The sequence below is a fragment of the Thermobia domestica genome, chromosome 9 (assembly GCF_964235325.1).
Source record: "Thermobia domestica chromosome 9, izTheDome1.hap1.1, whole genome shotgun sequence".
Classification (NCBI taxonomy): Eukaryota; Metazoa; Arthropoda; class Insecta; order Zygentoma; family Lepismatidae; genus Thermobia; species Thermobia domestica.
In genome coordinates, this window is record NC_137462.1 from 246,548,559 (window position 1) to 246,561,017 (window position 12,459).

The window sequence follows — 12,459 nt, forward strand, 5'->3', positions numbered from 1 at the left end:
CTTTCAGAGCTATTTCCTTATTGTTCTTTATTGTGGGAATTTTATTGTACTTCAGTCTGTCAAACAAACCTTTATTTATTTATTTATTTATTTTAAAAAAAGGAAATATATTGTGAAATACTGAGGTTATGAAAGAGACAGTCTTAAGTGAAGACGAATGCTTGTGTCTCTCTGTATATATTAACTTGTTGTCTGCTACACTACTCTTCAAATAAAGTTATTTGTTATGGGAATTGGTTTGTTAATTAATTTCAAATTATAACTGGTAACCTTCTATGCCGTTTAATCGTATTTCGCGCTCACCTGACGTGTCACCGTTAATTTTCCGTATCGGTTGTTTTGTGTTTTGTAGTTATATTTAATTCTTAGGGAATTATTTGCGTAAAACAACTAGTACTGAGAATTTCCAGGGACATAATTATATATGTGTATTCATTACACAACAACAGCAACCGAATATCGGAGAGTAACGAAATTTTGGAGGATTCTACAATAGTAATAACTAGAGACCGGATGTTTAGGCATTAAAAACCTGAAAATAGGCAGGCAAATAAGCACTTAAAATTTAAAAAATAGGCAGTAAAATATGCACTAAAACAACTCGAAATAATGAAGATTCATACTTAATACAATTAAAAAATAAATTCAAGTCATAGATGATGTTCAAAGAATATAGAAACATAAATATCATCTTTTACCGTATATAAAAAACGAAGCTTGACATGTATTCGACGTATACTTGGTAAATGCATTCTACAGCATTTTATCACTACACATAACAGTCCAAATTTTATACACTTATCAATACACACAGTAGTCCAAAGTGATACAGCACTTTATCAGTACATATAGCAGTCCAAAGTTTTACGGCACCTTATTACTGCAAACAGCATTTATATTCTCGGAAGAGGAAGAACCCTTTCTTGAAATACTAAATTATATATTTTTCCCAATAAAGTCTTATTCTAAAGAAAGTGCACAGAATAGGCAAAATAAAATTGGCTTAAATTGAAACTATAACTCCCTGTATAAACTTTAAAACATTATCTTTGATGCTGTCTTTAATATTAAAGAATACGAATTCTGGAGTCCAAAGCACTGTCAAGTACTAGAAAACTTTATTCACTGTCAAATTTCCGTAAGTCACACGGCGGGAAGAGTCAGCATTGAGGACAAATATTGATCTAAAATTTAATAATAATAATATGACTATTCGAGGAGGAAATCTCGTCTAGTATTTCTTATCCCCGTCTGTGAATGGTAGTAACTATCCACAGTTAGTATTCGAATTACTAAGGATTAAAAGGAACCCCCGTGATACTGGGTGACCCCCATAAGTTTGCCATTTTTCATGCTCAATATCATGTGGATTTGGGGGAGGGGAGGCAAAAATATTTCGTCTAACTTACTTTTTCATCTAAAACTGATTTATTTTTCTACCTATACTAAGAGCAATTCACCGAAAATAGCTCACACTCTCTCCTCCTAAGAACGATTGAAGTACTTCGAAGGTGTTGCTGATTGATTTTGTAGGGGGTATGGTAGGTAATTTCATCCTTTATATTTTAATTTCCTTTCTAGTTTTTCTTTCCGAAGTACTATAAAAACATGCTGAATAATGTTAAAAGTTTCAAAGCATTCTCCCGTACTTTGTTCGGTGAGAAGAAGGGCAGAGGACAGAAATATTTACTGAATAATTATCTAAATATACGAAAGGTTTGTCTTCATTGCATACTGCGGGGAAAGAGGGAATATTAACACACACAAAAAAGCATTGATTAAACTTAAAGACAGCCACTATTTGATTTGGGGGGGGGGGGGTGTGTGACACGCCATGGGCTATCAGAAGACTAAAGCACGAAAATTTGAGAGACGTATTTCCAAACGAAGAATATCATTTGAATCAATAAATTATTATATTCAAATACACGAAAAAGGAACAAAATATCTTGCACTATTCTAGAAATAGAGTATTTAATGTTTTCCGAAAATCGTAGTTTAAAACGGCGCCGAAGACGCCATCTTTGGCGGCTTGTATCTCGGTTCAGGAACTATTTTGGACAAAACAAAATAATAAAATAAAAGTTTCCTACCTTGTCCTGAATTTTTACATATGATAAATTCAATAACCCTACAACTATGAATGCAACTCCTGCCTAAATTGATATGGACTACGGGTCATTCCATGTCAAGTGGACCAATGGTCCCCACTTCATCATCTCAGATTTTTCTCAAATTTTGCACAAATGTTATCTGATATGTACAATGAAGAATAGTCAAATTTGAGTTGAAGATCTGTATTGGTTGTAGCAGTAGAGCGTTTTCGAAATGGCTCCTCTCTCAGCAACAGCCTTCAAAATTTGTTTCCTAGGAAAACCTTGAGAGTAGGTGAAGGTCAGTTGGTCACAAATTCAGAATTTGTATAATAAATTAACAAAGTTGGCTAAAAAGTGTGTGCACGTTTAACGTGTGCCATATTTAGACTCCCATAAAGTTGTATGAAGTCAAGTCAGTAGATTGATATTTAAAAGAGAGAAACCATAACACACGTACTTTAGAATATATAAAACATTTAGCGCATATTGTTTAAGGGATATGTGGCCTTAGAAATGGGAAAAAATGAAAGTATGCGAAAAATAGACCTTTTTGTTACCCGAAAATTGCCATGTTGCCAACCTTGCACCAACTTGTAACCATAACCAATGCAAAAAGCATGTCTTAATATCATTAGAGTGTTGGGGCTTTGTTTGGCTTTTGGATGGTTGTAAGTTATATTCTAGGTCAGTTCACAAAATCACCACAGACTTAATTTCTGTAGTATACTATGCAAGTAGTAATTTTATTGATCATTTGCTCTTTGTAATTAAGTTACATTACGAAAATTTCTCTTGTAGATAATATAGCCACATCAAGCGATATTGGTCTTCCAGATTGTACTATAGGCAAAAATGAAGGAGAGGAGCCATTTCGAAAACGAAAAAAATGAAATGAAATTTTTGAGTTTTACGTCCCACGTCTATGCCGGCAAGGCTAAGATGAGAAATGAATGAAATGGTGGAATGAAGAAAGTGGGAGGAAACGGGAGAACCCCAAGAAAACCCACGCATACGGTGTTTGTCCACCACAAAGTTCACTTGGCGGGAGCACGGTTTGAACCCAGGACCCCATGCACCAGAGGTGGATAAACTGAGCCACCCCCCCTCTTTGAAAACGCTCTACTAGCATAACCAATACAGATCTTCAATTCAAATTTACCCATTCTTCATTGTTGGTGGCAGGTAACATTTGTGCAAAATTGGTCCACTTGACATGGAATGACCCCCATGGCAGCGAAGTATTATAGTTGTGACCAGAAAATATTATATTATTTTATGCTTAAAGTCAACTCCTAATGATTTACCCGGGAAAACGAGTATTAGAGAAAGTCAGAATGCCAAAGTTAATATGACTTTAAATGAAAACTTTAGTTTAATGTTGGGGGCCGCGGTGGCTCAGTGGTAGAGCGTTCACCTCTGGTGCTTGCGGTCCCAGGTTCGATCTCAGCCCCCGTCAAGTGAACTTTGTGGTGGACAAACACCGTGTGCGTGGGTTTCCTCGGGGTTCTCCCGTTTCCTCCCACTTTCTTCATTCCACCATTTTCATTCATTAATCATCATCACAGTCTTCTTTAGCATAACCGGCATAATCTTGGGACGTAAAACTCAAGGATTTCATTTTTTTAGTTTAATGTTGCACGATTTGTGCTCTTTCACCGGGAATTGAACCCGAGAATACTTGTACCAATACATACTCGCTAGCCACAAGATCAGCGAGGAGAGCTATGAAAGAACTGGTGGAATGAGAATACGGACAGAAACGTGAGGCACGATATCGTCCTCCGTAAGCTTACATGCACTGGGATTGCTCTACAGGTGAACGCTCTACTGCTGAGCCACCGTGCTCCCAATGTGACTTAAAAATACCTTAGGAAGTGCTTAGCGAGCAGAGCAACAGTTAAAGACGCCGAATGCATGCTTTCTGACGTAATTAAAAATAGGCGAATAAATTCGACAAATTAATTTCCACCGACAGAGTGTTTCTGCACAATGTACGGAACGTGCATTTTATGATTACAAGTATAGAGTCACTAATATGAAACCACAATAAGTGCCCTATCCTATACAAATGTGCTGTTTTTATGCGTTTTTTTTTAAATATGTTTGTTTATGTGCACGACACTGACATGGTAATACGTAATAATTTCCATGACACATCAGTCTGCGTACATATAATCAAATCTGTACGCAATTATTTCGGCATGCGCTAAGAGAGTAAGTGTGCAGAATGTCTCAAGGTGCCATGTAGACCCAGGGACGGACTTACGAAGTACGAAGCCCAACGTTGCAAGGCAACTTGCATACATGCACACACACACACACAATATATATATATATATGACACTCTGTGATAGAATGGAAAGAAAACAAAATGTTCGCCTGAAAAAATACATTTGAGTTAATTGGTCATATACATGTGGCACTACTCTACATTTTAATACAAAATTACATACATATAAGGAGTATTTGTCTATCAACTCTGAAAAGTGCATATTTTCCCACCATTTGTTTTAGTGATTATGAAAGCATTTATTAATATATATATATATATATATATATAGTTGTTTTTTAAAAAAAGTGTATTGTTTTCGTTACAAATAAATGGCTAATCTTTCGTAGAAGGAGGCCCCGGACTAAACCCACATGAAGCTGTTTTCAACGATGTATTACTATTTATTTGTTATTTTAATTACCGGTACTACACTTCATAAAGTACTACGTGGTAAAAAGCACACTTTTCACTTCGTATTTCTACCTTATCATACATGTGAGATGTAAGATCCATATATATTTTTATTATTTATACAATCGTAATGTGAAATCAAATAGCATATTTTGCCCCATTTCTCCACACCTGGCTCAGATCCAATTCTATTATTATAGTTTTCGCTCTACATTCCTGTTTTTCCTCCTTACTGCAGCATATTCCTCCTAGGTTACTTAATAAGACAGTGAGTTTGAAACACTACAATATTATGCTCTACTGCCTATTTACCAAACAACGCATCAATACGCGAACTCACGTAGTTCAGGACTTAACTTCGTGTTTTCTTCCTAATTACCATACATTTTGGACCTTTCTTGTTATTCTCATGCTGACATTTCGTCTGATTCTGTTCATTTCTCCGTAAATCTTGTACTTTGGAGCGGCACTGCACCCGAAATAAATTTTATTTTATCAACTTCTAAATATCACTTAACATTCATAAACATCTTTTTTTATTATTGAATAAGTTATTTTTCTAGCTTTTTCCCCTCTGCAAAGTGCTTTAAAATTTTGTCTAAGTTCAAACTCACATTAATTTCAGATTCAATGAACAAAATTCTCAAATTGTTCGAACGTACTTGGTGAATTGATGATCTCAGCTAAAGTTTTATAATCAGTTTCAACTTGAAAAAACTTCCTTCTCCAGACAGCAATTGGGATCGATAAGAAAATTGAACATTGTTATGCGTTCTTGTGTGTATTACACAAACCGAGAGCAGATAATACTCTAGCGCGGAAACCTCTTGGGTCCGGACCACGATTGAAACCATTATTATTGTTATTATTTTAATATGACGGTCTATTAAAAACATGCACGGAGTGCTCGGAACTGATTAAGACTACTCTGTCATAAAAATAGTAACATTACGGTTAAAATGAGTCAGTGCATATAAAAGAGAATTGTGTAAAATATTAAATTGCACTGTCGGAGAAATTTTTCACAATGCAACAAACAAGTATTTCATGTCTGCAATTGTGAAACCATTACAAGCGCCATACCAGAGTTTTAAATAAATTAGTGTATATCAAGGACCATTGTGTAACATACTACTTTGCACCAGCGAAGCACTCCTGTACGAGGTGGAACAGCAATTCAAGCGGCGCTCAAACTTTTGGGATTTTAAGCGATATCAAGTGTTTTTGTACTATCCTTGTTTATAAGCATACACTCCGTCGCTGACGCACCAACGTCCTGCAGACGCACTTCTGCGTGAACTCCTTGCGGCCCTCCTGCACTAACTCAATATCGTTTTTATAGTACTATACGCCAGGACGCGTATTTAAACCCGTAAAAGTCCTCCTCTTAAAGTGAATTTGCATCCATGTATGGAATTTCTACCGTAATAAACAATTTCTAAGGCACTACGGATGAATTTTGTGATGAAATAATCGCATAGAATAGAAGGTAACTGTTCAGTAATGGGGGGCCAACACTAACGAAAACAGAAAACATCGTATTCTGAGGGGCTCTAACTCACCTTTACTCGTTGATGTTCGCTCGGCGCTACTATCCGAATTATATGTTATTAAAATAACCTAACCGAATGTGAATAGACTATAGCAAAACAGTCCCCCAAAGGTAAAAATTAGCCGAATAGAATCATCTCGGCATGCACCAGGATAATAAGAGCAAAGAACGTCTTGGAAAATCAAAGCAAGGTACGAATAGATAATATGCGTGTAAACTGATGTGACTTTTACGGGCACAACTGCGCACCGGGACTAATGCCTTAAGAACTATTGCTAAAAACGCTAACCATCCTGTGGTACTTAATAAAGTTGTGGACGAATCGCCGCGTGGTGGACTATTCCCAAAGAGTGCAGGAGCGTTAGCGACGGTATGCACAGATGTTGATATTGAAAACAAACACTATATAGCAACAACAACAAAAAAAGAGAAAATTTTGGACCTGGGATTTCGATGTTTACAGGAGAAATGAGTTCTTGTTACTTGAATGTAATTACTAATATAACCTAACCTAGCCTAAACCTCAAAAACACAGAAAATACAGGAAGAAAGTATGAATCTTAAGCAAAGAATTCTGACCCCCCCCCCCCAAATCCAAATAGGCTATTCTAACCTACCTAACCATCAAAAAATAGAAAATATAGCAAGAATGCATGAAATTTAAGCAAAATATTTTAGCCCTCCAGTTCCAAAAATATGCCAAAAAATTGTAAGCATAAAATACGCGTTCCTTATATTGCGCACCAATATTCGCCAGTAGAAACTAAAATCTCAGACACTCCTTTTTCATATGCTTTCACTCATTTTAACTACGGTATTAGCACTTTTGTGGTAGGCTATTCTAAATCTGAATCCTATGTGGATCATCTTTAGCTCACACAGTTCCTTATCCGTACAAAATCCCTTTGCACTGGATATGTACTCGATCACTGAGACGACGTGTCTTCCCCTACTCTGTCGAACACGCTACGTACATTTATCATCTAATGTCTATTCATTTTACAAAACTTTCTCAGTTTACAATATTTAGTTTCCCGTAGATTTCCATCCTCAATCTATATATATATATATATATTTATTTATTTATTTTTCTATTTGGTTTGCCGGTATAATTTTCATCAATATAAATATAATACACTTGTATCGTTGTTTACGATAAATATTGAACATTGATGCATACCTCACTTTTCCTTGATCCTACTTTCAGTCTGTTTTCACTCATGTCATGAAGTTTCGATATATATTTGGAAAAGTAAGTCCTTAGTTTCCCTTACACTTTCACAAGTCATATAATTGCTCCAAGGATGAGATACATGAGAGTTGGTTTGGTCCCTGACCCTTCTGCGCAGACGAATTTACGCATCGATACATCGAATTACAACACGAATAATTGCATAATAGATTTTAATAGTCGATAGTGAGTTTCAGTCGATTGCAGCAAAATACTTTTAACAACATATTCTGATTAACATAAACATCTAAATTCATAATGAAAATTCTGAAGACCCTAACTGAACTTATTTATTAAATTAATATAAGATACATACAAATTGAATTCAACATTTTACTCGTAGTTGGAAAGGAGGTTTAAGCATTTTTTTGCATTTTTCGTATTTGATATTTTTGTAACGCAGATCTGGTAATCGTGATTTACATCAAAAATCGCGGGAAGCAGTGTGAGGGTTGGATGTTAATATTAAATAGGTTGTTTACAAATTTGTAAGACTTGCGGAAGTAGTGAAATATTTGAAAGACAGAGTATAGCAATAGAAAATCAGTGGTGTGTATGTATATTAAACATGAGTGTAAATCAAAAACCAATGCGTTATGCTCATACAGAAGGACATACAGATGTGTGTTACACAGATGACGGAAGGTGAGATCCTATATAGACATAGATTTATGAAATTAATTCCGTAGAGGAGCGCTCGATGCACAGATAAATGAGCTTATATGTAAAAATCAGCAAACAGTTGTACTATACGGATCCATAGTATAAGTAGTAGTAGTAGCAACGGGTTTGAAGCCCCGCAGGGGTTTGTTGAGGTCTGTTCTCGATATAAAATGGGCAAATTAAAGACTTCCCCAAAATTTTCTGTACCTTTTACAATCTCTGGATCCGTATAATAATACTGTACCAAAATCAGATTTGGGTATGTTATCAGTGAGCTATGCATGCAGTTGTTGTAACTATAATAAAGTCTAAGTTTCAGATCTTAAGAGGGTAACAGTTTGAGAACAAGACTAGTAGTGTTGCTAACATCCAAAAAGCCAGGGCATAGCGAAGTTGGCGTGGGTGCGACGTAAGGGAGCCGGTGCATCAGCGATTGTGGGCGTGTGAATAAACAAAAGTTGCGACAATACATGGATTTTCACACTGAGAAGAGTTCCTCTAGCACTTGTAATGGTTTCGCAGTGCCAACACTATACAATACAGCTTTTGTACGTTTCACAGAAATATTCTGCGGGCTGAAAATAACATTTAATACAGTTGTTTTTCATAAAATACAGGTGTATAACTTAATAGTTAATTCTGGCGCCTGCAGAAATTTGTTCCTAATAAACATATCTTTCCATGCGGAGTAATGAATTGTGTTGAAAATGTTACGTGATTGATAAAACAAACAAGGAAATGCGTTGTCGCTGTTATTATTCAACTTTGTCCCGGAGTACTCTGTAAGGAAAATCAAAGAATGCAACCAGAGCCTAGAGCCCAATGGTATTTACCAGGTTATGGCGTATGCTGATGATGCAAATTTAATAGAGGATGATAGGAGAACAATAGAAAGAAATGCAGAGCAAGGTTACTAGAAAGAAAGGTTGGGCTATAAGCGCAGATACTTCGCTCTTCGTTTTCCGTGACGTCACTAGCGAGAAGCAAGTAGGTATTGAAGTAGGCAGAATGTCTTTTTTTTTCTTTCTTTGTACATAAGATTTTTGCTGTCACAACACTTCTGCACACTAACTACGAATAAATAAATAAATAAATAAGCCAATAATAAATGGAGCATTTTCTTAATGTAATTTACATTATGGAAAATTAACAATGTATATTGCATGATCATTTATTTTTTGATGAGATAGATAATTATTGAATTATAATTACATTTTAAATTTACTTATATCTAAAATGTTACTGTAAATGTATTTATGCAAAATTGTTGATAAATACCAGGTATGTGTGTTACCAGGACACACTCTGAAATTAACGGACTCTGGAGCTAAAATAATTGCGGAACCAATGATGAGGTGAGATCCACACCCTGTATGAATAGATTAATTTGTTATCACTGATAGGAATATCTCAATAAATATTTAAAACAATTGGTAATAATGATATATTATCTATGCATTCAGATGCGGAAGCGCTTTGATGTCCAGCGCTTTATTTTGTTGAATATACGGTACTCAGGCTTAAAGTTTAAAATTGCAAATTCATATCTGCTCCACGTCAATGTTAAGACATAACCCATCCGTATTAAACGTCACGTCGATTAGCCAACACAGGTTATGTTTTATGTAATCATTATTGATGTTATGATTTCACTTCGTGACATTGATAGTATACAGCAGGCAGTAACCAGGATTTAGTAATATTAAGGTGGGAAAGGGGGGGGGGGGTCCGTGACATGAAATGCTGTGGTTATCACACCAGAGGCTGAATCATCCTAAACTTTTTACTGGCAACATATATTGGTTACTTAGCCAGGACTTCGTAATGGGGGAAGAGGCGTGACATGAAATACTGTGGTTATCACCGGGGGTTCGGTCAATAAAACTATTTTACTAGAACATATATTGGTTTATTAGGACAATCAAATGAGGATATGTTAGTAGGTATTTTAATAACAAACTATGAAGAAATCTCGAGTAAAAGAATGTAAAAAAAAAAAGAGTATTGAAAAAGATTTTACAATAACTACATTTCTTTCTCTGTTCATTCAAATATAACAATTTTCATTTCATTATGACCTGGAACCTATGTTGCCAGGCTCTATTATTGGTTTTTGGGCTTCTACCTGAGAGCCTATCTAATGGAACTGGTTTATCGATCGTCATTTGTAGTCCATAAGTAGAGGTCTGTGCGGCCGCAGATAATGAGGCAGCAAATATATACAATTTTCCATATTCTATAATAGTCATGATTTAGAAAATATTTTTAAACAGATAAGATTTAAAAAAAAAAAAAAGAGAGAGAGAGATGAGCATTTTTTTTATTATTATTTTTTTTTTAAGGTTTTAGTTGCTGAAGAATGATGTGATTTGTTTGTTATTTCGGTGACCTACGTGCTTTTCCAGTTTGTCACAAAAGGCAAAGATAATTGTGCTGACCAATTTTCAGTTTATGGAAGGGGATGTGGTGTGTTAAATTAGAGTTTTGGTTCCTGACCTCTCAGGCCAGAAAAACTTTATTTGAAAACATTTCTTCATCTTCAAGGCCAATGGTGTAAAAAATTTTCAGCTTTATCAGAGAGGCTTTGCCGACAATTCTTCATATATATAAAGTAAATAGCGGTACTTTGAGAAGTATCACCTACAAATATTGAAAAGTGCAGTAAAAGGACAACTTTCTCGTGTCGTTTCTTGTCCTTTTGCTGTCACACGCTTCAAACATATTTATTTTGATTTTAGTTATTTTTCAACCGCTTTTAAAACTTTTAATTCGAAACAAACGTTTCTTAAGTAGGGAAAAGATGTAGGAAACCATATCCGCAACTTTATCCGCTATCCGCACAGAAAAGAAATATATATCCGCAGATACCCATTTTGACGCGGATATCCGCATCCACGCAGACCTCTATCCAAAGGATTAGCATGGAGCTAGTTGGAATTCGAAATGCTCCGTTACAATAATATCCATTTTCAACTTTAACCCCCCCCCCCCTGTTTCATCCGCACAAAGCTCCTCATAAGGAGGAGTAACCAAGTGCTTGCTACCTTTTTATTTTTAACGCTGATTCTTCTTTTTCTCGTTTCTTTTTGTATCATTCTTTTTTTTTTTATTTCTGGTTGGGAGATTCGCACCCCCCCCCCCCCTTGTCTACGTGCGTGTATACAGTCCGGAAAAATGTTTTTGGTTTATATATATGGATGCTAAGTAGTGGTACGAGTTGATACGAGACGGGAAATAAGGTTTTCTCGTCTCGTAGCTACCCGATTTTTGAAAAAATCTATTTTCGTCTCGGCTCAAAGTTTTTCTAGTCTCTTCTATAAATTTGTGTACAAAATTTGTCCTGACTTCCTAATTTCAACTAGTAGTTATGAGAATCCTTCCGAGTCATGATAGATCCACGAAGGGTGAGATTTAACAATATTAAACCGTATTTATTATTGGAGTATATTGTATAATGACTTTCGTATCTTTAAATCTTGATAAATGGATGCTCTTCTTTGTGTTCTTACAATCACTTCATCAATTTATAGTTTTTTAAAAACTGTGAACCGTCTAATACTAAATCAGTGTTTAAGGTCTAATACTTGGGTGAACTGGTGTTGACAGTAAGACTCGTGAAATTTCTCGTCTTGCCACGAAACGGAGACGAGAACTGCCATGTTTTTAGACTGGAATTTAAAAGGTACTTCTCATTTTCTGATTGCAGATGAGACGAGACATTTCTCGTCTCGATCTCGTCTTTTGGATATACTTATAATCACAACAATGAATTAGAAATAGTAAACCTTGCCACTTTCAAAGGTCTAACTCTTCCATCCTATGGCGCAAAGTATGGAGCAACAGCCCCACAGAAATTTGATTTCTTTACTCTTGTTATTTACGGTACAACGCAACACAACATTTCTTGCTTTGAGATTAATAATTTGCTTTTTGAGATTACTGTTTGACTGTTCCATATAGCTAGTTATTAATTTTGTTTTTCCACATCAATATTAAAATCTCAAAATTCTGTTTCTGTTTCCTTATCTAATTTTTTCTTTGTCAGAGAAAGTGTAGATAAGTTTACAGAGCCCGTTTTTTGACCTCGCGATTCATATCTTGTTCTATCATGTGGAACACCTGGATATGAAAGGGAGGCTTGAATATAGTAACTCATATTGGGTAGGAATTGGACTTTGAATGCCTAGTTGAACTGAGGGAACTGCATTTTGTTTCAGAATTTTCTTTGGCGGCA

General features: G+C 35.6%; 2 protein-coding genes across 3 annotated transcripts in view; one reads left to right on the forward strand and one right to left on the reverse strand.

The window, feature by feature from the left end:
• Hmbs (porphobilinogen deaminase-like protein l(3)02640) overlaps positions 1-7,681 on the reverse strand; it is a 33,214-nt gene extending 25,533 nt beyond the window's left edge. Inside the window, exon 1 of the mRNA XM_081725970.1 lies at positions 7,512-7,681. Within this exon, the coding sequence (XP_081582096.1) occupies positions 7,512-7,553 (42 nt within the window). The 5' untranslated portion in view covers positions 7,554-7,681. The remainder of the gene's footprint in view (positions 1-7,511) is intronic.
• A 186-nt stretch (positions 7,682-7,867) lies between these two features.
• Positions 7,868-12,459, forward strand: part of Ctf4 (Chromosome transmission fidelity 4) — an 86,719-nt gene continuing 82,127 nt past the window's right edge. Inside the window, exon 1 of one of the 2 annotated variants that reach the window (XM_081725972.1) lies at positions 7,868-8,207. In XM_081725972.1, coding sequence (XP_081582098.1) covers positions 8,131-8,207 — 77 coding nt within the window. In that variant the 5' untranslated portion in view covers positions 7,868-8,130. The remainder of the gene's footprint in view (positions 8,208-12,459) is intronic. The other variant, XM_081725971.1, reaches the window with a different exon arrangement.